Genomic DNA, 18055 nt, shown 5'->3' with positions numbered 1-18055 from the left:
CTTAGTGGGTGGCACGCTACTTAGTGGAGACGCGCACTTAGTGGGTGGCACGCTGCCAGTGGTGGCACGCTAATGGTAAAAGTGGTGGCACGCTACTTAGTGGTGGCACGCCCAGTGGGTGACACTACTTGGTGGTGGCAAGCTACTTAGTGGGTGCTGCTAGTGGTGGCATGCTACTTGGTGGTGGCATTGCCCAGTGGGTGGCACGCTACTTAGTGGGTGACACACTACTTAGTGGGTGACACACTACTTACACTACTTAGTGGGTGGCACGCTACTTAGTGGGTGGCACGCTACTTAGTGGGTGGCACACTATGTAGTGGGTGGCACTAATCTTGTGGGTGGCACACTACTCAGTGGGTGGCACACTATGTAGTGGGTGGCACTAATTTTGTGGGTGGCACCCTACTCGGTGAGGGGGTGCCAGTACTGGATGGCCGCCTTAGGGGTAGATAAGACTTCGTTCCAATGGTTGAGTCCTCTACCACGAGCGAACATGAAGGAGCCGATCACAACTCGGCTAACCACACGACCTGCAACACATTCAACACAACTATGGCGCTAGGTAACAGACTCAACACAACTATGACGCTAGGTAACACATTCAACACAACTGGACCTCTTACTCTGAAGGAAATCAACACTGACTGCTCCAAAAGAGGTTTGTATTGACACCTCTGTTTCCCGAATTTACAATACATTGGTGAAAAACACTTTCTCAAAATTAAATTAATGTATCTTACTAAAGTACATCGATAATATCTTGTAATACATAACACCAAAAAGTGTGAGTAATTACCATTAGAGAAGTAATTAAAATTATTGATGGTCGTAGTTTACTGGTTATCATCCACATAAGTTGTAACATATAAAAAAAACATCGTTGTTCTTATATATTACTTGTTAGTGGCAAAAAATCTAACTTACCTTTAGAGCTGGAGTTAGGAGCAAGGTTCAGCTGTATGTTGAGGTGGACGCCCTCGAGTGCTGGCGGCAGCCGGAAGTGGAAAGACTCGTTGTATTGTGGGTCGTCGATGGCTGGTACTATTGTTGTTTTCTTACTCTTGATGACGCGTCGTTGACTCATCAGAGACACCTTCACCCACGACATTGTCTCACCCTCACTAACCTGTTGAGTAATTATATGAAGTTAAAGCAGAAACACTAACATACTCAAATACACACAGTCAAAAACAGCAACACACACACATACAGTCATAAACAGCAACACACACACACATACAGTGAAACAGCAACACACACATACAGTGAAACAACCACACACACACACACATACAGTCATAAACAGCAACACACACACACATACAGTGAAACGGCAACACACACACACACACATACAGTGAAACAACCACAAACATATAACTACTACTTTGCTGTCACCTGGAATTGAGTAGGAGGATCATCCAGCTATGATACAATGATATGAGTTATTAAGGATGTCACCTCCGTTGGTGAGCTCTGAGGCGACTCGAGAGGTCGACACGGGACCGGCAAGACTGTCCACAGATATTGTGCGTGTGGAGGGCTACATCTAGTGCGGGAGGTGATTTGTCGCTTTTTCAGGTTTGTAACCTAGAGAGTAGTATTTCTCATAATTTTTTAATGTTGTTGTAATAATATAATCACTAACCTTGTTTGCAATTAAGTAGGCAAATAATTATATTTTACTACAAAATAATCAATGTGTTGCATTGAGAAATTATTCCTAGATAATTATCTAAAGTTGGATGTCAATAACATTCCTGACTATATATAAATTGCTTTCCTCGAATAATCTGGTGTTAATGCACAGTATTATTGTAAGGCGCTGCGGGCTAATGTGTTCATTGGAGTGCTCCATCCTCCCTTGGTTAAGTTAGTGTTAGGATGGTTAATATTAAGGTGAAACAGACTAGGTGGACAATAAATTGTTCCTTAACCCAGGAACAACTAATCACTACCCCAGAAATTGTAATGTCTGCATTTTGAACTTTCCGCGATTTTCTTCCTAGGTAATTCGGTCGACTTCTCTTAAAACTGACAAAAGGAATGTAGCGTAATGTAATATAACGTAACATAACCTAATCTAAACAAACTTAACCTAACCAAATGATTAAAAGTCTGTAATTTTCTTTCTATGCCCTCCCTCCCTGCCTAATTATTTTTGTCCACAACTGCACAATGCGTCCATATGAGGTACTCTCGGGGTAACGGCTGACTTATTCCATACCGAAGGCTATAATGCGAGTACTGTATACCTGGTTTACGGTACCCAAGACTGCTAAATTATTAACCATTATTTTAAACCACAAACTATTGATATGACACTGGTTTCATGTTATGAGAGAGAGAGAGAGAGAGAGAGAGAGAGAGAGAGAGGGAGAGACCTACCTTGAGCCCCCTGGCCTGGAAGACAGTGAGTGTAAGCCGTTGTAGCGTGTCGTTGAAGGTAAGAGAGACGAGCAGTTCCCCTAGATCATTCTTGGCCTCACAATCCTCCTCCTGGATGAGAAAAAACCCAACTTTGTCATCACCTCTTATTGACAACTATAAGAAATTGGCATCATGCACTTCAGGTTCAAATTCTCTCATGCTTAGGTGTGGCGCTGAAAGGGTAGTGCTGGAGGCGCGTCATTAAGGGATACATCTTGATCACTGTCTGAGGAGTCAAGGGAGAGAAGGGAGGTAGTGTAAAGCTTTTGGTGTTGTCAGTTCTTTTTTTTTGTGAGAATCAAGAGTGTAACAACAACTAAAGGAAAATAAATGTTCTACTTGATTCCTCCTTCCTATTCAATATAAATTATGGATGTCTTCTTGCGTATACAGAACTCTATGAGAAAAGTGATTGCCTCAACTAAAATGATACCCAGGAACTAATTCTTCACGTCAGTATTGATCTAGTTCTTGTCTCTGTTATTGTTCCTCACCACTATCCTAGATCAAAGACAAATATATCCTACTAGCTACCAAATACTGTGTGTACACTGGCAACTAGTACAGTGTTCAAGAACGTCGATTACACACACACACACAGACTTACCCTGACCAGGTCGCGAGCTACGACCGTGGCGGGGATAGCGGCAGCATTGGTGGCGACGGCGGCTCCTGTTGCTGCCGCTGAGTCCGTCACCACCTGGGCCAGCGGGCAGAAGACGTGGCCGATGGCAGGTTGACGCTTGTTTCGGCCGCCGTCAAACACAGTGATGCGCAGCGTCCTGTCTGACACACACCGCAATGGGATCTGCGAGGGACGATGAGAAGGAATATAAGAAATAACTTAAAAACGTACAAAGTGAGTGAGTGTGTCGGGAGATGATGATGATGAGTATCTCCCATATTCACCCATACAGTACTCAAGGCCTGAGTCAATTGTGTAGTGTAGATACTGTTATGCCCAGGCATATTTTAGTATTATAAATTTTGTGAACTAGGTGTTTTGATTATTTTCTTTTCCAAGCAGCAGTTATTTTGGCAAGTTTTTGGATATTTTCTTGTATATATTGATGTATTACCTATGTAAGAATTTTCTAGAATGTATTGCACTATTTTTGTTGTGATTTACTTACATATAGTAAGTCTAGATCATCATAGAACTTTCCAGGCGGGTCTCGTTTCGACCTGCAACGCCTGGATGTTGCGAGAATGTTCTGGGCGACTGAAGAGAGATAGATAAGCACAGAGGGAGGTGTCTAGAGGAGTAGTCGACCGTTTCTGCCCAGAGTGTGAAGTACAGGTCTAGTGACAACTAAAGATAATTGTTGTTCAAGTGTTGTGGAATTGTTGTGATTGCTATAAAGTGGAAAGACTAAGGAACTGTACACTGGTACTGTGCTGCTTGTATATGTATGAAGCGAGAAGCCCAGTGGTGAACACATACCCTGTGAACAGGTTTGTGAAGATCTAGTGATTATTAAAGAAGACTACAGTTCACAAGTGTGTTTCTGTGACCTGGTGGAAATCTACCTGCCTGTTGTTTGTCCGTACACTGATACTGATCATCGGGGAATTATTGGAGACTGGCGGGACAGCTAGTGTTAATTCGACGACACCTGTGATATACCTATTTGCTTCTGTATATACGACCCTGGCTGCTAGCGACCAGTGGTGGACGCTGGTAAGTGGCGAAAAGGGTTCATAACAATATTATATACTGTACTGTACAATACTATACAGTGTAGGTTTAGTTCGTTGAGTATTATTGCTAAGGTTCTGATGCTGCTTAATTATATTTCTTCAATACTATCAGGTTGTTCCTTTGTTTTGTGTTTTGTTTGTAAGCCACACTCGTTACTGATGTTTTTAAAAATATTTTGAAGGTTTTTTTTTATCGCGTGTTCCGTCGATAGTGTCAGTATACAGTACTGTACTACAACTCATTTGTCTGCAAAAAATTATTCATTTATTTATTTTTAATTTGTTAATCCTGATCTTTTCTAAATTTATGCAGAGTTCCTCAACGATAAGCTATTATTTTCACACTATAAAGAAGTGTCTTGCACAAAAATATAGTGTCATTAATGTTTAGCCAAGTATAGGTGAGGAAGGTTGGCCGTGACAGCACAAGGTCACCCACTGTATATAAGACTCTCCATCCCTGTAAATTCAGTTGTCTCTGAAGATGTGTTGAATAAAGATGAAAGCTAAGGTGGTCCAGTATTTTCCCTTTTCCTGTGTGGTTTTATAAGGGTTTATCTTGTCCATGTTTCCATTATTAACAGGATTTCGATGCAACACGTTATGCGAGTAAGTGAACTGTGGCAAGCTAGGACCGTAGACTTTATCCGATCGACTTTTTGGAGGGATATTATGTACATGGCACGTTTTTTTTTGTGGCGAAATAGGTTATTTTGCAAAATTATAAGCATGCATACTGGTAATTTTGCAAAATAACTTACAAACAGACTAACCAAGAATATAAAAAAAAGAACAGATCCACTTAAGTGTGGACCAATCTACACAAGCCGGACCAATTGGTGCAGAGCACTTCCGGGAATGAGAGATTTCCAGGTAACGAGGCGACTCTCTCAAAGCTGGAAAAAAATCCCTCATTCCCGGAATTTTCTGGGTAACGGAAAATGTTCCTGGAAGTTCCAGAAACTGCTCATTAATCATCTGTGGAACCCGGAAAAGTATCCCTCATCCCCCGAAATTTTCCGGGTAACGGAAATTTTTTCATGGAATTTCCAGAAAATGCACCTGATTTTCATCTCTCAAACCCGTAAAAAAATCCCCCATCCCCGGAAGTTTCCCGAGAAAATTTCAATTCCAGCTATCGGGGAGTTTGATGGATTCCGGCTAACAGAGATATTACTGTGTGTGTGTGTGTGTATATGACAGCAGTATATGAGGGTGACTCACGTGGAAGCCGAAGTGCTCGTCGAACACCGGGTTGCAGGTTTTCTTCTTCTGCTTGGTCTGTAGGTAGCGGCGCTCGTCAGGCATCACGCTCAATCTGGGGAACAGTGGCCCGTTAGTGACGGGAAGTCCGAGGGGAGGGTGAAGAGAAGAGGTATACGATATATACAGCGTGCCCTTCAAATTTGCGGATTTTTATTTCGATTATTCACAGATGACACCCTAGATGTACCCAAGAATGTCTAAGGGTAGTTTTAAAGTTGCTGTCATTTTTGCGGCCGGGAGAGGGAGCCATTCGTTCTAGAGCAGTGATTCTCAACCCTTTTCCTTGTTCGCATCCCTTCCAAGCCGCCAAGCAGTTCTCGCGCCCCTCCCACCGAAATGATGAAAGAACTTATTGTGATGGGAATTAATAACAGATCCACTGTGGTTTGTTATCTATATTGACAACTCAAAAATAAATAGAAAAAATGCAATGAATTACCAAAGTGCAAAAAACACACAATTGACAACTAAATAATACATTATATAAATTAAGATAACTACAAATGTGCAAAAATTACTTTACAATTGCTAGTACTTTGCATGGTATGTTCAGATAACTACAAATGTGCAAAAATTACTTTACAATTGCTAGTACTTTGCATGGTATGTTGCGGATGAAGCTGATTGATTATGCTTGCGCACCAAATTCAGTGACTTCGTTGCTGTTGTTTGTCCTCCATGATGGCATCGAACCTTGGCGTCTTGGTGCTGAGCGCTACTTACATATCATGTTGAGGATCCAACCGATTCCTGCAAAAATCTATCATCCTGTGACAACACCACCGGGGTAACTCCACCCCCAGCGGCGACAGGCACGCCTCTGCACGCCACACAACACAATATATTCAATCTATTACCTCAACCTTTGTCTCAGTACATAATCTTTATGCAGTCAGCTCATCAAAATGGTCATAAAAACATAAAAATACCTGTTCATAAACATCAATACTGTACATGGTCATGGAAAAGGTTGGGAGAGGCCTTTGTCCTGTAGTGGACTAATTATATCTGATAATGATGATGACGCATTATGATTACATAGTTAAAAACTTGACCTCAGCTGTCTTAGACAAATGGAAAGTGTGTGGGTATGTGGCTGGTCTGAGGCCGACTCTGAACTGAAACGTCTGACAGCTGCCTTCTTCCCGCTTTTCAAATAATCAGAGTGCACACTAGGACTTTTGACAGTAAATTTAAAACTGAATCTCTCTCTCTCTCTCTCTCTCTCTCTCTCTCTCTCTCTCTCTCTCTCTCTCTCTCTCTCTCATAATTCACAGTAATTTTATAAAAGACAAGAAAAATTGGCAATAAAAAGGTAATGTAATGATGAAAGAGATTGTAAAGATCTTTTTAAGACTGAACTATTCCAGTAACTTGCGTCATATCTAGCTGGCATCTATACTCAAACAATACACATTATCTGTACATTAATACAAACACTGAACAATATAAATACAATTTAGTACATTTAAAGTTAGTAACAATGACTAATTCATAAAATAAAACCGATATTTATACGCCACTCCCCTAAGATGAGCCAAGCAGCATCCTCGCACCCCTAAGAAACTGGTCTTGCACCCCCGGTTAAGAACCCGTTCTAGAGACAGTAATTTCCTTTACCTATATTGTACATATATGTGTGTGTAGACACACACACACACACACAAATAAGTATTAATTGGAAAATTCACTCACATATAATCAGAAACAAATGTATTAAATATGTTGAGTCTACTCTCAAGTCTACTCCGTGCTTTGTTATCAATAAAGTATGGAGTAAACTTGAGGGTAGACTCAACATTTTTAATACATTTGATTCGGAAATTATTTGAGAGGATTTTCTCATTATTATTTATTTGTATGGGTTTTGTGTTTGTATGTCTACACACACACACACACACACACACACACACACACACACACACACACAGCTGATCTGCCCTGGATCACACCTCGGATCAAAAGACTTATGCAGCAAAGAGACAGCGCCTTTTATCTCAACGACAAGACCGCTACAGGCAGTCATCCGTGAAATACGCGCTGCAAAGAAGTCTCACTAACCAACCATGCTGCAACACCTGAAGCAGACCAACATCAGTCAGTAGTATGGTTAGTTTAAGAACTCTGTGGACTAACAATAAGACATCCCCTTGCCTTCCTTATCCACTTCACTTTTACTGACGCCGATGAACAAACTAATAATCATTTTGTAACTATATGCCAGACGTTCCTCCAGCATGATACTACTTGTAATCCTGCTGACCAATAAATCTCTCCAAGGAGTTCTCTCCAGAGCGAGCTAAACCTCTCTGCTCCATTATCAATGCTTCTCTCCATCAAGCAAGATGCCCAGCTGACTGGAAGACCTTATAGGTGTCACCAGTGCCCAAGTAAACGAGCCCACAATATGTAAACCCATTGCCATCACCCAAATACCCAGCTTTATCTGCGTGTTTCGATATTTTACTGGACATATGCTGATATTACAGGTGCTATAGATCCTCAGCATTTCAACAATATGAAGACTTCTTTCCACACTCACTGTCTCGTCAGGTTTCTCGGTTACATATACCACCATCTTGAAAAACATAAGGCGTCTGAGGGTGTCGCCTTCACTAACTTCACCCAGAGAGCTGACCTAGTTAACCAAAACATAATTATTAACAAAGCCATCGACCTCGGGTTTCGGAGAAATCTTACGTTATGGCTCCCAGACTTCCTAAGAAATATGTCGCCGACTCAAGTCCCTCGGAGTTCCCTTACCCGAGGAGCTCAGTGCTTACTCAACATTCATACTTCCTAAGCTCACCTATGCTTCCCCTGCCTGGTCTTCCTCCTTAAATGCTACACAGTGAGGACTCATAGAAAGAATGTTGAAGAGGGTGTGCAAGATTATTCTCTCTCCCTCCTACACCACATACCAATAGGCGATCGGTACACTGACCCTCTCAGCTCTCTCTGACCATCATCATGATCTCATCTGCAAGTTTAGGGAGAAGCTGCTACACCATCCTCGCCACCATCTCCTACTCCCACCCGAGATCCCTCATCCGTGAATTGCTGTTCGACACTACAACCACATCCAGCCCATACAAGCACGTACTGATCGCTATAAGAACAGACCACTCCCAACCATTTTAAAAATTATCAACAACTCGTAGTCAACCAGTGTGTTCACTCCCTGCCAATCTTACCTTTTCACTGTTCCTAGGTTGAAATTCCGTTGTCTGACTTTCCCCCCCCCTTGTTAATACAGTATATATCATATTTGTACCACTCATGTTACCTGTGTAGTATCAGCGTACGGCTTCTGTTTCTTAATGAACCCTTATAACAATAGTGGTTGCCCCTCGTGTAACGAGGATGACCGGCCCAAGGGCCACCTAGGCGTGAATTTGCTTAAGGTGTAGAAGCTGTCGCCAACACAACAACCACACCCTGAGTTAAGGAGTTGTATGACCCAGTGTCAAGGAATAGTCCGAGAAGACCGGACTGGCTAACCGTTACCCCGGAACACGATCTGCAAATCGATTTACATCCAGGTTCCCAATTATTGCTGGGTAGACAGAGGCAAATGGTGTAAAGAAACTTGCCCACAGTTTCACCCTGCCCGGGGATCGAACCCGGGTCCGCTCGTTTGCGAGGCGAGCATGCTGATTGCTGACCATTACATCACAAGTCGCCATGTTATCATCATCCATCATTATCATCATCATTATTAAACAATCATTCATCATCATCATCATCATCAATTATTATTATTATTACACACACCTGACGTAGGGGTCGCAGGCGTTGGTAGAGCCGAAGGTCCTGGAGGGGAGGTTCCTAAGTCTGAGGAGACCCACCTGCAGCTTCTCGCTCTCTTGGCTGTAGTGAAGAGTTAAAAAGAGCCGTCCCAGGTGTCCCGGTGGGTAGGTACCGGGATCGTCCAGGTGGTCAGGGATCCGGTACAGCTCAGGGTTCAGCGTCCCTAGACTGAATCCTGTACCGGGTATCGGGAGAGAAATGTCAGCGTGTTTATCCGTAACTCTAAGAGACTCCCATTGGCCACAGGAGTACACGGTGAAAGTGAACATTGTGTGTGCAGCAGATGTGAGATATACGTCAAGACAGACTCATTGATACAAGGAGCTGTGGTATCCGAATATAGCGAGAATATCAGAAGTATTTTGAGTATGGAGTGAATTACAGCAGAGGCAAGATGGGTGAAGCATGAGTGGGGTTGTGTCTGTACAGTAATAAGTTTGTCTTGATTATATCTATCTGAGGAGGAAGAGAAAAGCTGCTACTACATCCTCTATCCTCTATCCTCTATCCTCTATCTTATATCCTCTATCCGTAGTTACTGTCCGTTCCTATACATCAGTGGTCGGCAACCTTTGTACACTAGTCGGCCACTTAATGGTGCAGGTAATCGGTGATCGGCCACAGGTGTAGTAAGCCAACATAAGTCAGCGCTACGCTCCACAGAAGTGAATGTAAAATCAGAAATGCAGGACTATATTTTATTGTCAGAAATTTTTTTATAAACAATACCGATATTTAAGACTAAACGTAACTGCCATTTTCAGCATATACATATTCAGCATTGAAATATTAGCACTAGTCACTAGCTCAGTTAAATGTTCTGTAAAGACATTGGGGAAACATAACATTTAACAATACAAAATATGAAACTGTCGTCGAGCAGTACAAAATAACGGTATAATAACCGATTTGCACCCGAGATACAAGCATGTAAAGTTGCTTTATAAAGTTGTATTATGATACCCCGCAGTGCACAGTACAATAACCCCCCAAAAATGATGTGATGTTATATTCAGGTAAAATAACGTTTGCTTTTCATATTGGACAATAAGAGCTTCAATTCCATATACAAATACACAGAGCAATACTAAAACTAACGTGAGGGCGGAGCCGGGATGTGATTTACTATTTCAGAAAAAATTGGATCAAAGTGTGTTAGGGCAACAGCCTTCACAAGGTGTGTGGTGTGACTGCTTGTGGTGAACGGTACTTGTTCTTCACAAGGGTAAACACGCTGAGTGTCTGCTCACAGCAGTATGTTGATCCAGCAGTATGTTGATTTCCCTGCGTTTTATATTCACCCAAAATATGAGGAATAATAACAGTGTTTCCGGCCACTTAGTCAAAAATTTAGACACCACTCATCTGGCCACATTCGTACTCCTACTATAGGGTATCGTCTGAGCGAGGAGGAGTACTTCCTACATCATGGTTGGTGTCGTTGCTTACCTTGGAGTGAGCGCCTGCGCATGTCAGATATAGAGCTGCGCCTGACGTCACAGGTAGAGGCGGCAGCGGCGACGGTATCCAGGGAGGTGAGGGAGGCCAGCGAGGAGGAAGAGGGTGATGCGAAGTCCTGTGTGGATGACGACCCGCTACTCCCTCCACCAGCTGCGAGGGTGATAGGCGTACAAATGAGAGAGTGAGAGAGAGAGAGAGAGAGAGAGAGAGTCTCTTATGCTACAAATTGTATCACACAGATGAAGGCTAAGCGACACAGTACAATTGTGGGTCACCTGCCACAAAAACTCAAGTGTTCAAAATATCTGTTATTGGGGACTTTTCTACACATTACATAAGATGATGCCAGACAGACAGATAGACAGGTAAACACTGATAGATAGATATAGATAAATATATATAGATACAGGCTTTAGACCATGGATACAGAAACAAGTACAGGTTTAGAGATACAATTACAGCACAACAGATACAGAAGAGTTACAGCAATACATACAGCCAGTGAGAGAGGCATGGGTTGGCGGCTGGAGGTCACTGTCAGATAGAGGCTCGTCTGGTACAGCTGAGGCAAGCGGCGCCAGACTCGGTGGTAGAGTGAACCGGATCTCTCGTGTCCTGCAGTGAATTAGTCATATAATAGTAGTGGTACAGATGTATAATAGACAGTAGTGATATAAATAGAACACGTGTGACAAGTGTTTCAAGACAGGTGTGATTAGTGCGATATGGATGATAGATTCACCGATTATATGAGATATTAGTAGATGATCATCAATGCGATAGATTTTACTCGTGATATAATGATGAAGTACCAGGTAGACATTTATTAGTGCAGCAGCAGACATGTGGGAGAACATGTGTCATAGGTACTTACTGGAAGCTGCAGGGCTGGGTGCCGACGCCTGGCCACAGTAATATCTGTTGCCGTTCCTCTGCGTTCTTCCTGGCGGTCACCCACCTTCTGACCGCCCACACTCCCGCCACCACCAGCACTACGCCCACGCTCCCCACTACGCCAGCCAGCAGCGCCCATGACCTGACGTCTCCACCACCGTCAACAGCCATCCCTGCACCTGTAGGCACACACACCTGTATCAGGAACATATAGTACACGCTAAACACAGAACAGTGGACACAACACCACCTGCACACATAACTCATTTATGAATCTCGGTGACAACCTGTAAGAGAGGTGTTGTTATTTATACTAGACAGGACCTTAGAGCCAGCCAGGTCAGAGTGTAGGAGGAGGATGTTTTTGAAGAAATAAAATGGTTTAAAAGTAAACTGAAGAGACTTACTCATTGTCGGATATATCAACAGATCCCCAAATTGTAGAGTATTAAACCAAGGTAACTTAAGAGCCTTAATTGACAACACAACGGTGCTCAACTCTAGCCACCTCCTAGTCATGGGTGACATAGACTGGAGAAATGAAACCTCGCCAAACGACCTTAATAATCCCGCTACTCTTTTTGCAGAAACTCCGAGAGACAATTTTCTTATTCAACAGGTTAAAGAACACCGAGTCATTAGAGAAGAATAAACACCCAAACCACTGGACCTCATCATAACTAACGAGGAGGGTATCGTTGCCAAGCTAGGACAGGGAGCCCCCGTCGGCATCAGTCATTTCCTTCAGAATTAACTGCTAGTTGTTATTGCACATGATGGGAGTAAGTCAAGATTCAAACGTTACAGTGGTGATTACTACAAGATGGGGGAGGAAATGCAGAGTGTTCACAGGTCTGACTCGTTGAGAAATAAGAATGTGGATACTCCCCTGAATATCATATGACTGCAAAGCGAAATATTTGATGGACAAATACATATCCTACACCAAACCCAGTGGCTCCAGGACTTCGAGGAGACCGCTAGGTTGTACCAACAGCAAGGGCACGTATTACATGTCCCAACGTGACGAAGAAGGCAAATCAAGCAAATTAACTTTAAGGATTTATACGAAAGGCGTTCAAATACCTAGATGGTCCATCCCTCATAACGCCCTTCAAGATAAATACTTCCCCGTCTGTCACCTCGTCTGGTCCCCGAGATATGCTAGAGACTGTCAGTTGATTTTAAAATTATTCAAAACGTCCAAAGGAAGGCCACCAAACTGGTGCCTACGCTACGGCACCTAAGTTACCCAGAATTGGAACGCCTGCAGTTACCTAGCTTCTAAGACTGTATAAGTGGGCAAGGGGTGACTTAATAGAAGTTAATAAACATCTTACTTACTCAGTCGAGTGTTCATAGCTGGAGCTGGCGGATGCTCGCCCTTCTAGAGGTTGCAGCTTAAGGTTAAAACAGCAAGTTTAGAAAATTTTAGAGCTAACGTTTTCGGAGTGAGAATTGTAAACTCTTGGAACAATCTGCCAGAGTGTTGTGACGGCACCGAGTGTGAGCTCATTCAATACTGGCGCAGGTACAGATACATTATGGAACCAGTACTTGCCAACAGTGTGTAAGAGACGTAACCGACCGCCCAAGCAGTAAACAGAACAACCAGGATAAAGAAAAAGTAAGGTGATATCACTGTGCGTGAGACGTGTTCATGTAACCTTAGAACAGCCACTTACAAAAAAAAGTACTGCCTTATTCCTGCGTAAAATGAATGATAAAAATTACGACACTTGATTACACATTCCTATTGAAGTGACAGCCACACACTCATATACAATATCTGTTTTGACAAGATTTGCCATCCTGGACCTCTTTACGCTCTATCATCAAACAAACAAATTAACAATATCAAAGTTCCAGGAAATTCAATTGCCAGAAAATACCATCTTTGTGTATATCTGTATATCAAGACATTGGCCTAATACTGGTAAGGAGTTATGTTTAACGTGACGAAGGTAACTAACTATTTACGTTACAGTTATGTCAAACTTTCCTTTGTTGTCCCAGTAACTCGAAATCTTGATATTAGGTTTGTTCCACCATTCACTGTTACCTCCTCACACACAACACCTGCCTGTAATAATTCTTTTTGCTTTATGTAAATGTAATAAGGTAGCGACGCTTTACATCTCCGGGACTGCCAACTCCTCTCAGCCAGCCTTCATCTGTCCTAGGCCTGGCATATATATCCACACTTCTGCCGGCAGTGTGGGTCTGGTGACGTCGGTCGTGCCACGGTACCTACTACCCACTGCCATCCACCTGTTAACCTTATACTGGACCCTTTTCATCCGTCACTTGGGATGTATGGATGTATGTTCACCCACCAAGCTAGTCTTTCATCTACACTACTCTCAAGTTACTTCCAACACCGTAAGTTTACTTGTTTTTATATTTTATCCCAAGAAATGTTTTCACTACAATATCACCCACTTTCATCAATGGCGCTCTTATTATGCTTGACTCTGTTTTATAGATCAGACAAACATTTATGACTAAAATATGAAAATTGGGCTCCAATGTCGAATTATTGACGTTCGTTGTCCTTCTAGCATCAAGGATATATGCTCTGGTGTATGGGGTCAATAATTATTCTCCAGTTACTAACAGCACCTCCTTCTGTCTTCGTTAAATGTGTCTAACAACCTCTGCCTCCTCCTCATCCTTACTTGGCTGTAGACGTTATAGTTATCTTGTCATCATAATTCTCTAACTTCTTTATCTCCTCATTTACGGCTACTTTATATTGACTAAATTTGAAAGTTTTTATTTTATCTGTGTATGGTGAGACAAAACAGTGTAGGAGAGTATGGTGAGACAATATAGGGGCGTATGGTGATGCAATATAGTGTAGGGGCGTATGGTGAGACAATATAGGGGCGTATGGTGATGCAATATAGTGTAGGGGCGTATGGTGAGACAATATAGGGGCGTATGGTGATGCAATATAAGAAAATCTGAAGACAAAAATACTAGTGTTAATAACTACAGAGCGGAACAAATAATAAACATGAACAATCACCAAACTTTCCTACTTAAGTTTACAATAAATAAATAAATAAATAACAGTCGAAATGGTATCGGAATTGCACTGAGACTTTCCAGCAACTGCAGGATGAACGAATGATTCTTTGAGAAATAGACTAGAGGAAGTTTTAACGAGTGTGAAGTGTTTCATCAGAGAAAATAAAGTCTTTCAGGGAACACTAATGAAATTTCAAATGGACAAAATTCGATTTACCCAGAACCGTGCCTGTCCTAATGCTGTTTGAGTCATACTTTCTCTGTCACATATATACTGTATCTACTAAATCAGGATAATTACGAAACATTAATTTCAACATACAGTATAGTGTACTTCTCTACTCGTTCCCGAAAATTTAAAGTTGTCTCAATCACTCGGCGATCAGTAGAAGATTAGCAACATTACTAACTAACCTAACCTAACCTAACCTAACCTAACCTAACCTAACCTTCTTCCTGGTTAAAGAATAACTAGGAAATAATGATGATTTATGTTAAACTGTGACCCACAAGTAGTACTCATACAGTAGATCCTCCAAGTCATGGCCAGTGAGCACAAAATATTAAACCTTACCTCCCTGACGACCAACCTACACACGGTGTTAGGTCAATGGAGCGAGTTTGTATTACACTTGTAACGTGGTCTGGCCTGGCCTGACCTGGGTTATTGATGATTACTGCATCTCCCTCTAAATCACGACACACACACACACACACACACACACACACACTGACGTCACCCAAGGGCTCCATCCACAACTAAAAGTAAAGAACAGTGATGGGCAACTTGCTGCCCACTCATGTGGCCCACTGAGGTGAAGGAGTGTCACTCATGTGGCCCACTGGGGTGAAGGAGTGTCACTCACGTGGCCCACTGAGGTGAGGAGTGTCACTCACGTGGCCCACTGAGGTGAAGGAGTGTCACTCACGTGGCCCACTGAGGTGAGGAGTGTCACTCACGTGGCCCACTGAGGTGAGGAGTGTCACTCACGTGGCCCACTGGGGTGAAGGAGTGTCACTCACGTGGCCCACTGAGGTGAGGAGTGTCACTCACGTGGCCCACTGGGGTGAAGGAGTGTCACTCACGTGGCCCACCCACTGAGGTGAAGGAGTGTCACTGTCACTCACTCACGTGGCCCACTGGTGAGTGGTCACGTCACGGCCCACTGGGGTGAAGGAGTGTCGTGGCCCACAGGTGTCACTCACGTGGCCACTGAGGTGAAGGAGTGTCACTCACGTGGCCACTGGTGAGTGAGGTGGTGAGTGTCACTCACGTGGCCCACTGGGGTGAGTGTCACTCACGTGGCCCACTGAGGTGAGACCACGTGGCCACTGGGGTGAAGGAGTGTCACTCGTGGCCCACTGAGGTGAAGGTGTCACTCGTGGCCCACTGGGTGAAGGAGTGTCACTCACGTGGCCCACTGAGGTGAGTGTCCTCATGTGGCCCACTGAGGTGAAGGAGTGTCACTCACGTGGCCCACTGAGGTGAAGGAGTGTCACTCATGTGGCCCACTGAGGTGAAGGAGTGTCACTCACGTGGCCAAGGTTGTCCATGACTTATATACTAAAGCTTCTCCCCTCTAGAGCTCCGGGCACCAAAACCACATCATTATGAGGACTTACTGTTGTGTCTCGTGTACAGCCCTATATAAACCGTTGGACCTCCCTCCCTCACCCCTCCATTCTCTCCCACATTCTCTTCCTCTCTCTTTCCCTCCAAGGGTTTGAACTACTAACACACCGATTGGTTCTGTGGAGCTGCGTCTTTATCCTATCATCGGTGGTGATCCTGGCAATCATGCCCAGACTCACAAAAAACCCTCCCACACTACCCCCGTCTCTCTCTCTCTCTCTATAAAAATCATTTTCCAAGTAAAATAAGTGTGTGTGTGTGTGTGTGTGTGTGTGTTAACATTAAACAATGCTAATAGCTCTGCCGCTACAGTCCAGAAGCAATTTACTGATGTTATTGATGACCAAAGGCATGGGCAGGGCTCCCTCCCACTGTAGGACTACATAAGGAACTGTAGCTGTAGTAAGGAAGACACAGTCTACCCATCACCAGGGTGAGTCTACGTAACTCCTGCTCTTAGGGAACACAATTATCCTAAACTTACGAGATGTTAATTAAGGAAACACCTGATGAGCCTCTGCACTAGTAAACTTGACCCAACAAATCCTTCCTCCCTGCATAAATTCTGGACAGATTATTGGTTTCCTTTGAAGCAATATTTTGGTTATGGTCTTTTCCTCTTGAAAAAAATATCGGTTCTCCCAGTGAGTCAGATACAAAGATAATTTCAGGAAGAATACAGATTAATTGACGAGGTATTACAGCTACACTGGTGGCCTAAACAACGAGCCGTAATTATTATTTTTTAGTGTTAATAATATACTTTCAGGATACATGCTTGACTTTACTATGACAACATTTATGAGTTTATCATCAGTCTTGAGTCAATAGTTAGTTTATCATCAGTCTTGAGTCAATAGTTAGTTTATCATCAGTCTTGAGTCAATAGTTAGTTTATCATCAGTCTTGAGTCAATAGTTAGTTTATCATCAGTCTTGAGTCAATAGTTAGTTTATCATCAGTCTTGAGTCAATAGTTAGTTTATCATCAGTCTTGAGTCAATAGTTAGTTTATCATCAGTCTTGAGTCAATAGTTAGTTTATCATCAGTCTTGAGTCAATAGTTAGTTTATCATCAGTCTTGAGTCAATAGTTAGTTTATCATCAGTCTTGAGTCAATAGGAGCCTCAACATTTCAGTAGATGTGACTAAAGTGATATAATACGTTTGAGAAAATGACTGATTGTGTCAAAACTGAGACTCGAATGATAGAACCACAGAAAAGGAAATTAATTATCACAGGATGGGTTTGTAGGAGACAGCTATCCCATTCCTCTCCGCCCTCCTGATGTGTCACCGTAACAAACTAGGTCAAGGAGTTCAATAGTGAGCGTGAGAACCCTGAGGATGACCTTCAGTAGCCACCTAGGAGACAACTATAACCTGAGTCAAGAGCCTGATTGTAGCGGACCGGCGCAGCACAACAAAGTCGACAAAAAGTTGACATTTCACGTAAAGACTACTGTAGAAGGTGTATAGTCACGGCGGCCATGATAGCCTTCTACATAAGTCGTGATTTATGTAAACTGCTCTTGTGAGGATTTTATTGTTTTATTGTTGTTTTCAGAAGTGATCGGTGAATTTCAAAAGGAACACTACGATTCCTGTTGTCTCGGTAGGGTTGTCAAAATCCTTCTTCCGTTGTATCAAAAGTTGTCTCACACAGAAACACAAAGATACGCCTTGGAGCGAGTTAGGGATAATCCATATAATGTGTCTGGTTGAGTCTCACAGACGCAATTAACACAGAAGATAAGATAGTACTCTATAGGAAGCTAGGAGACAAGAGGAGCTGGGTTACAGGAGAGGAATAAGTAGGAGGTCA

General features: G+C 42.9%; 1 protein-coding gene across 1 annotated transcript in view; it reads right to left on the bottom strand.

Moving 5' to 3' along the window:
• Nucleotides 1–258: 258 nt before the first annotated feature.
• Nucleotides 259–18055, bottom strand: part of LOC121853972 (synaptotagmin-15-like) — a 37981-nt gene continuing 20184 nt past the window's right edge. The window contains exons 2-10 of the mRNA XM_042348366.1: nucleotides 11546–11744; nucleotides 11168–11286; nucleotides 10660–10821; nucleotides 9175–9385; nucleotides 5359–5452; nucleotides 3041–3241; nucleotides 2392–2502; nucleotides 928–1129; nucleotides 259–533 (exon numbers count right to left, since the gene is read on the bottom strand). Coding sequence (XP_042204300.1) covers nucleotides 406–533; nucleotides 928–1129; nucleotides 2392–2502; nucleotides 3041–3241; nucleotides 5359–5452; nucleotides 9175–9385; nucleotides 10660–10821; nucleotides 11168–11286; nucleotides 11546–11744 — 1427 coding nt within the window. The 3' untranslated portion in view covers nucleotides 259–405. The remainder of the gene's footprint in view (nucleotides 534–927; nucleotides 1130–2391; nucleotides 2503–3040; nucleotides 3242–5358; nucleotides 5453–9174; nucleotides 9386–10659; nucleotides 10822–11167; nucleotides 11287–11545; nucleotides 11745–18055) is intronic.

This window comes from Homarus americanus, unplaced genomic scaffold, assembly GCF_018991925.1.
Source record: "Homarus americanus isolate GMGI-L3 unplaced genomic scaffold, GMGI_Hamer_2.0 scaffold41710, whole genome shotgun sequence".
In the NCBI taxonomy this organism is placed as follows: domain Eukaryota; kingdom Metazoa; phylum Arthropoda; class Malacostraca; order Decapoda; family Nephropidae; genus Homarus; species Homarus americanus.
The sequence above is the reverse complement of the archived record's forward strand: the minus strand, read 5'-3'. Positions and strand labels throughout refer to the sequence as shown.